At 41.4% G+C, this 8,361-nt stretch overlaps 1 protein-coding gene across 17 annotated transcripts in view; it reads right to left on the reverse strand.

Annotated features, from left to right (window-relative positions):
• Positions 1 to 8,361, reverse strand: part of LOC131351896 (ryanodine receptor 1-like) — a 97,551-nt gene that overhangs the window by 63,472 nt on the left and 25,718 nt on the right. For all 17 annotated transcript variants that reach the window (XM_058387593.1, XM_058387595.1, XM_058387590.1 and 14 more), the window contains 11 exons: positions 6,839 to 6,951; positions 6,145 to 6,244; positions 5,418 to 5,514; positions 4,841 to 4,915; positions 3,983 to 4,139; positions 3,733 to 3,897; positions 3,525 to 3,646; positions 2,069 to 2,255; positions 1,133 to 1,268; positions 399 to 494; positions 185 to 303 (listed from right to left, as the gene is read on the reverse strand). In XM_058387593.1, the coding sequence (XP_058243576.1) occupies positions 185 to 303; positions 399 to 494; positions 1,133 to 1,268; positions 2,069 to 2,255; positions 3,525 to 3,646; positions 3,733 to 3,897; positions 3,983 to 4,139; positions 4,841 to 4,915; positions 5,418 to 5,514; positions 6,145 to 6,244; positions 6,839 to 6,951 (1,367 nt within the window). The remainder of the gene's footprint in view (positions 1 to 184; positions 304 to 398; positions 495 to 1,132; positions 1,269 to 2,068; positions 2,256 to 3,524; positions 3,647 to 3,732; positions 3,898 to 3,982; positions 4,140 to 4,840; positions 4,916 to 5,417; positions 5,515 to 6,144; positions 6,245 to 6,838; positions 6,952 to 8,361) is intronic.

Consider the following 8,361-nt stretch of genomic DNA (forward strand, 5'->3'; position numbering starts at 1 on the left):
ATCCTGGTGTCTTGAAAGTCTTGAACAAAAGCAACACCAACTAACTAATCCAAACCTTCATACAACCTTCATACAACCTTCTAACCACTAATCCCAACTAGCAATGTTTATTTAAATTCAGTTAAGACTCCGTGTTTGTAATGATGGTATACAAGCATGTCCAGGAAATTCGTGACTAGCGGACCTTGTGATTGCGTCCGTGCTTGTCCAGAAGAGAGATAATAGACTTGATGTGGTTCTCCTGGATGATGTTCAGAACTTCAGGGCTTTCAATTAAAATGCAGTACAACACCTCCAGAATGCCTGAACACAGGAAGCAACAAAATACAAATCTGAGTAGCTCCAGACGGTATGAGATCATTCCTATGATGTGTAAGAGCAAGCAGAGAGTGGCGTACCTGACGAGGCTTCCAGACGGTCCAGTTTAGTGACCAGCCAGTCCAGATTATCGCAGAACAGAGCACAGTTAGCACGGTTCCCTCTGATGAGCGAGGCTGCATAATAGATAGAAACGTATTACATGTTAAATATTATGCTATGGAAATCTTACAAGCACTTTTAATAATGAACATTGTCTCAAAGCAGCTTTACAGACCAGAAGAAATATAGTACAAAAGTTCAAGATTAATATTAGACTTATATTAAAATTTATTTGTATTTATCCCTAATGAGCGAGCCTGAGGCGACTGTGGCGAGGAAAAACTCCCTTAGATGGTAAGAGGAAGAAACCTTCAGAGGAACCAGACTCAAAAGGGAACCTCATCCTCATTTGGGCAACACCAGAGAGTGTGATTATAAATGATTATAAACACCAGAGAGTGTGATTATAAATGATTATAAACACCAGAGAGTGTGATTATAAATGATTATAAACACCAGAGAGTGTGATTATAAATGATTATAAACACCAGAGAGCATAATTATAAATGATTATAAACACCAGAGAGTGTGATTATAAATTGCTATGAACACTGTAGTGTTCAAAAATGCTAAATAAACATTTCATCACAGAAAAATCCTCACCTTGACACCAAAATGACACGTTTTTAAACGTCCTGCATAGACGTGTGTTTGTCAGTAGATTATTGAGTCTACACAAATGATAGTGAAGGCACAGAATCCAGGATCTCACCCAGCAGTTCATAGAGAAGGTTGACTATTTCCTTCCAGGACTCGGCTGCTTCTTCCCCAGCGAACTCCGAGAAGTGAGCAGCGGTGTTGTACACATTAAGCCGGTCCACACACTCCAGCACGATGGTGATCATTCCCTATGGCACAATCAGCAGAGAACACCAACATATATACCTCTACTGAATCATTAAATGATCAGACTAAGTGTATATGTGACTGAACATGAAGGAGTTTCTTCCCATAGGCTGTTCAAGCCCTCGATCAAGACAATACTTAGCTTGAGCTTAAACTTTTCAGGAGTTTTCTGAATAACTCTCACTTCATCAATACATTGTTTTACACAACATATATTACATACACCGATCAGGCATAACATTATGAACACTGACAGGTGAAGTGAATAGCACTGATGATCTCCTCATCATGGCACCTGTTAGTGGGTGGGATATATTAGACAGCAAGTGAACATTTTGTCCTCAAAGTTGATGTTAGAAGCAGGAAAAATGGACAAGTGTAAGGATTTGAGCGAATTTGACCATTGAAATTGTGATGGCTAGACCACTGGATCAGAGCATCTCCAAAACTGCAGCTCTTGTGGGGTGTTCCCGGTCTGCAGTGGTCAGTATCTATCAAAAGTGGTCCAAGAAAGGAACAGTGGTGAACCAGCGACAGGGTCATGGGCCAAGGCTTAATAATGCACGTGGGGAGCGAAGGCTGGCCCGTGCGATCCGATCCAACAGACGAGCTACTGTTGCTCAAATTGCTGAAGAAGTTAATGCTGGTGCTGATAGAAAGGTGTCAGAATACACAGTGCAGGACGGGTCAGGGCTGTTTTAGCAGAAAAAGGGGGACCAACACAATGTTAGGCAGGTGGTCATAATGTTATGCCTGGTTGGTGTACATATATATATATATATACACACGCACACACACACACCTCTTCTTGGAAGAGGTTCTGTCGGTTGCGCAGTGATCGCAGCTTCGTCTGCTTCTCCTCGTGCTCCAGCTCTTCCTCAGGGGGCCGGAAGTAGTGGATAAGATCCTGAAGGGAGAGAATCACTGCATCCAGAGGCAGAGAAACCGGACCTGCAGCCCTGTTCTTCCCACTCAGAGAGTCCAGCCCCCTACACACACACACACACATCATGAATATATCCTGAATACATCTTCTCATATCATCTTACTTCCAGAAAGGAATGACACACAGGCAAGAAACAAATAGAACAATTTAGCCCTACAGCTTTTATCCTCTTGACACCCACAGAAACACAGCGACTAATAGCGACTCAGAGCAACATTCAAAATATTATGAACACTTAAGAAATTTAGTAATTTTAATATAGAGTATTTACTTGCACCTAGTTATATAATCAGTAGCACAAGCATTTTATATAGGAACACCTTCCTTCATTCAACACCTTCCTACCCAGCAGGAAATGTCTATATAAATAACATATTAATTCATATGTCCTTTATCACAGGCTGTGTCTCAGTCAGTCACTCAGTCCCTAGTTCAGCAGGTCAGGGCACTGACCAGGAAGCCGAACATTTCAAGATCCGTCTTTCTCTCAATGTCAAAATACTTCCAGTGCACTAGAACGTTCGCTCACTAAAAAAATCCCACAGTGCACCAGAAAAACCATGGAGCCTCGAGGCTGACTATGTTCCTTTGGCGGAAACGGTGACGCCGTGTGTGAGCAGCTGATAATCGTTGTTGTATTTCTCAAATGATTACTTAATAGAATTTGATGTTCTATATACTGTTTGATTGAGTCTAATGACATTTAAGTGTTAAATTATTTAAAAAAAAATCCACTTACACTGATCAGGCATAACATTATGACCACCTGCCTAATATTGAGCTGGTGCCCCTTTTGCTGCCAAAACAGCACTGACCCGTCGAGGCGTGGATTCCACTAGATCCCTGAAGGTGTCTGGTATCTGGCTCCAAGATTTTAGCAGCAGATCCTTTAAGTCCTGTGTATTGTACTTTTGATAGATACTGACCACTGCAAACGCTTATGCTTGCCCATTTTTACTGCTTCTAACACATCAACTTTGAGATGAATCAACTATGAATTTATATGAAATGAATAATTTTATGTTACAGTTTTTACAGTGATATTGAATCCCTATGTGGAAATGATAAACTGATTCACGACCTAGGAAGCAAGGGAGCTAGGGAGCTAGTGAGCTGATTGAGACGCACCCACAGTAAGCTTCATAATCAGTGTATCAACCCCTATAATCCTTTATTAACACTTTATCAGATGTTCTTTATTCCTAAAGATCCATAAAGCATAGCTATGGGGTCTGTGATATGAGGTCTACAATCGCAACACAATATTAGTAACATTAAAACATTTATAGTGGTTGGTTGTATGACTTCTTACTTGATGAACTGTTTAAACAGGCCTGTGGTGCTGTAGATCATTCGAGCTGCCTGAGACTCCTCTGTCTGAGACCTGGACATGACGAGGGCATCATCCATGTGGCCTTCCTGATGCAGAGTAACCTAAAGGAGAGAAAAGGAGAGAATTCGTTAATCAGCATGTTAAACAGAGAAAGTGAAATGGTTAAGGTTAGGAGTCGGTACATTACCTTTCTTTTCATCGTACCCAGACGAGCCGCTTTGGCGTCGAGGGCAGCGTAGGTGAGCCACAGTCCTGTTGAGACGTGCTGAACAAAGCACATAGACTCGCCATACTTGATCTCTGGAATCCCCATGCCCTCAACATCACGCTTCTTCACCACCTCCACCTTCTCCTGCTCAGACACAGCACGGTTTTGTTTGTTGACATAAGAAAGTTATTATAAGAGTTTTAATGAAAAATCTGGAACATTTAGAGACCTTGGAGGCACGGAAGCAGAAAGCTGACTGCTTGGTGTTGGCCTTCTCGGGGTCGAGGACCATCAGACCCTTCTCTTCATCTAGGCACAGATAGCGTCCGGTGGTGATGTGGCGAATGCGGAACGGCTGACCCCACTTCATGTGACTGCCGCTCCAGCTACAGGAAGCAAGCATCGAGTGTGTCATTTAAATATATAACAACAAGAGAAGAAGCTTTTCAGTAGAAAATTGTTGAATACAGTAGAAGTAGTCAGGGCGAGAATATATATATAAGAATATATTGCCCCTAGTAGTCTAGATAAATTACTAATGAATAACTATAAACTCATATTCATATAAGATTCGTATTAACACCACCGTTGAGTGAGACATGACGCAGAACATAAAAACATAAAAAACAAAACAGGAACAAATTCTGTTTTTGTTTTCCATGTTCTGTTTAGTGCAACTTAATTTTAGGATAACTTCAGTGATATTAAGGGATAAATTTGAGATTTATAAATCAGATTCTGACCTTTGTGACACTGTCTCTTGTTTAAAGTGCTATACAAATAAAAGGGAATTGAATGGACCTTGTAAAAAAAAAAATCCTGAACCTATATGAAGAAACTATATGTGCTTTTGTATATTAGATGTTCCAACATTTTTTTTCTTAAAAAAAAAAATAAAAAAAATAAAAATAAATAAATAAATAAATAAAATAAATAAAATGAAATGAAATAAAATAAAATAAAATAAAATAAAATAAAATAAAATAAAATCTTGAATTTATCTTTATCTGCTGCTCCGTACGCTCAGCCTTCAGATTTGTATCTGATTATTCAGGTATTATAGAGATGTAATAAAATCTTTCCTTGCCTTATTCTCAAAGGTTCAAGTCTCCACAAAGAACGTGCTTGACTACAGACGGCTCCTGACTCATACTGGGCGATCCTGAGAATGGAGAGAAAGAGAGGAGAGGAGAGGAGAGGAGAGGAGAGGAGAGGAGAGGAGAGGAGAGGAGAGGAGAGGAAAAAAAGAGATAAAGAGAGGAGGAGAAGAGAGGAGAGGAGAGGAGAGGAAAGGAGAGGGGAGGAAAAAAAGAGATAAAGAGAGGAGAGGAGAGGAGAGGAGAGGAGAAAAGAGATGAGGAGAGGAGAGGAGAGGAGAGGAGAGGAGAAAAGAGATGAGGAGAGGAGAGGAGAAAAGAGATGAGGAGAGGAGAGGAGAGGAGAGGAAAAAAGAGAAAGAGAGGAGAGGAGAGGAGAGGAGAGGAGAAAAGAGATGAGGAGAGGAGAGATAAAGAGAGGAGAGGAGAGATAAACAGAGAGTAGATAAACAGATGAGAGATGAGGGCAGGAAACATAAAAGCCCAGAAATTAATAAATTGTATGCCAAAGCCTTATTCTTGCTGCCACTGCTTGTTTTTCTCTGCCTTCCTCTATTTCTGTCTTACTTGCGCTGATCTTCTCCTTGGTCTGGTGGTGGAATGGCCAGACACTCGTCCATGTGACCGTGGAACAAGCGCAGAACATGGCCTCCGGTTAAAAAACCTATTGAGGATTTAGACATTAAAACAGAGAGCTACACAAAACCAGAGACCAGACACAAATTGTAATCGACACAAAAGGAATCAAAATCTGTGTAAAATACAACCAACTTATAACTTTGGTTGCTTTTACATTTAGTTTAGGGTCATGGTTTCCTTGTTAGTGTCTGTCTGTCTGTCTGTCTGTCTAATGCACTACAGAGGTGAAAAGGGAAAAACTCTGCTTAAATAAAAGGCTTGTTTTGGTTTGGCGGGTTTGTGTAAGTGTTTCTTGTAATAAGAAAGCCAAAAGAGCTGAAGTATTAATTATCTATCAGCAACTCCATCTGGACCAATGCCCCCCCTCCCTTTTTCTTTCCTATTACACACAGCTGCTTTATTAATTCTGATTGCATAGTTTTATTTTTAAGGTATTTTCCTCATTATATTAATTGGTTAACTAAGCCAACCTGTGGTTAAAAAGGTGCCAAAATTTATTGTGCATCCATTGTGCTTAAAAATGACATCCTGACCACCATGACCCGTGCTCTGGGTAAAAAATAACAGCATGTTTGTGTCCAGAGTGCACTGCACACATGCTCTGCATCACCAGCGTGTAGATTTCTGCCACCCAGGAACTGCAATAAAAGCTCACCTTCTGCTAGCTCACAGCCTGAGCACACTGGATTCATGTTCCACAGAGTTTGCATGAACGACGCGTCGACCATCAGGTCCCCGCTGGCATAGGACAGATGCTGCAAGGACACAGTGACTCATAAACAACATCCAAACAAGCTACTCAGATTCACACACACATGATGGAATAAGAGTGTGTTTCTGCCAGGAGATGTGTGTGTGTGTATTCAAGAGGAGAGAAAGGGAAAGAAAAGAAAAGAAAAGAAAAGAGGAAAGGAAAGGAAAGGAAAGGGGGAAAAAGAAAAAAAGAAAAGAAAAGAAAAGAAAAGAGGAAAGGAAAGGGGAAAAAAGTAAAGAAAATAAAAGAAAAGAAAAGAAAAGAAAAGAAAAGAAAAGAAAAGAAAAGAGGAAAGGAAAGGAAAGGAAAAAGGGGAAAAAAGGAAAGAAACGAAAAGAAAAGAAAAGAAAAGAAAAGAAAGGAAATGGGGAAAAAGTAAAGAAAAGGAAAGGAAAGGAAAGGAAAGGAAAAGGGGAAAAAGAAAGAAAAGAAAAGAAAAGAAAAGAAAAGAAAAGAGGAAAGGAAAGGAAATGGGAAAAAAGGAAAGGAAAGGAAAGGAAAGGAAAAGGGGAAAAAAGAAAGAAAAGAAAAGAAAAGAAAAGAAAAGAAAAGAAAAGAAAAGAAAAAGATGGAAAAAAAACAAGGCATGTCTTACCAGGTATCTCTCAGAAGACACGCTAACCAGGATCAGGTCATCTCCGACTCTGACCTTCTCACCTTCTGACCTCTGCTTGGATGCAGGATGGATGGTCCACCAGCACGCTTCGCCTGTGGTAAAGCCGTCACATTTCAGTACAGAGTCATGACACGCATAATACACGCATCATAGAAAATACAGCTAACATTTACACCAAGCCTTTTTACCAGGACACTGGGGCTCTACTTCACCAGCAGAACAGAAATGGACTTATGGGACTTTTAATCACAGCAGAACGGAGTGATGTTCTGTCTGAGAGTCTGAGTGATGTTCTGTCTGAGAGTCTGAGTGATGTTCTGTCTGAGAGTCTGAGTGATGTTCTGTCTGAGAGTCTGAGTGATGTTCAGGCTGAGAGTCTGAGTGATGTTCTGTCTGAGAGTCTGAGTGATGTTCTGTCTGAGAGACTGAGTGATGTTCTGTCTGAGAGTCTGAGTGATGTTCTGTCTGAGAGTCTGAGTGATGTTCTGGCTGAGAGATGTTCTGTCTGAGAGTCTGAGTGATGTTCTGTCTGAGAGTCTGAGTGATGTTCAGGCTGAGAGACTGAGTGATGTTCTGGCTGAGAGTCTGAGTGATGTTCTGTCTGAGAGTCTGAGTGATGTTCTGTCTGAGAGTCTGAGTGATGTTCTGTCTGAGAGTCTGAGTGATGTTCAGGCTGAGAGTCTGAGTGATGTTCTGTCTGAGAGTCTGAGTGATGTTCTGTCTGAGAGTCTGAGTGATGTTCTGTCTGAGAGTCTGAGTGATGTTCTGTCTGAGAGTCTGAGTGATGTTCAGGCTGAGAGTCTGAGTGATGTTCTGTCTGAGAGTCTGAGTGATGTTCTGTCTGAGAGTCTGAGTGATGTTCTGTCTGAGAGTCTGAGTGATGTTCTGGCTGAGAGTCTGAGTGATGTTCAGGCTGAGAGTCTGAGTGATGTTCTGTCTGAGAGATGTTCTGTCTGAGAGTCTGAGTGATGTTCTGTCTGAGAGTCTGAGTGATGTTCAGGCTGAGAGTCTGAGTGATGTTCAGGCTGAGAGTCTGAGTGATGTTCTGGCTGAGAGTCTGAGTGATGTTCAGGCTGAGAGTCTGAGTGATGTTCTGTCTGAGAGATGTTCTGTCTGAGAGTCTGAGTGATGTTCTGTCTGAGAGTCTGAGTGATGTTCTGTCTGAGAGTCTGAGTGATGTTCTGTCTGAGAGTCTGAGTGATGTTCAGGCTGAGAGTCTGAGTGATGTTCAGGCTGAGAGTCTGAGTGATGTTCTGTCTGAGAGTCTGAGTGATGTTCTGTCTGAGAGTCTGAGTGATGTTCAGGCTGAGAGTCTGAGTGATGTTCTGTCTGAGAGTCTGAGTGATGTTCAGGCTGAGAGTCTGAGTGATGTTCTGTCTGAGAGTCTGAGTGATGTTCTGTCTGAGAGTCTGAGTGATGTTCTGTCTGAGAGTCTGAGTGATGTTCTGTCTGAGAGTCTGAGTGATGTTCTGTCAGAGTCTGAGTGATGTTCTGTCTGAGAG

This window comes from Hemibagrus wyckioides, linkage group LG04 (genome assembly GCF_019097595.1).
Source record: "Hemibagrus wyckioides isolate EC202008001 linkage group LG04, SWU_Hwy_1.0, whole genome shotgun sequence".
Lineage (NCBI taxonomy): Eukaryota > Metazoa > Chordata > Actinopteri > Siluriformes > Bagridae > Hemibagrus > Hemibagrus wyckioides.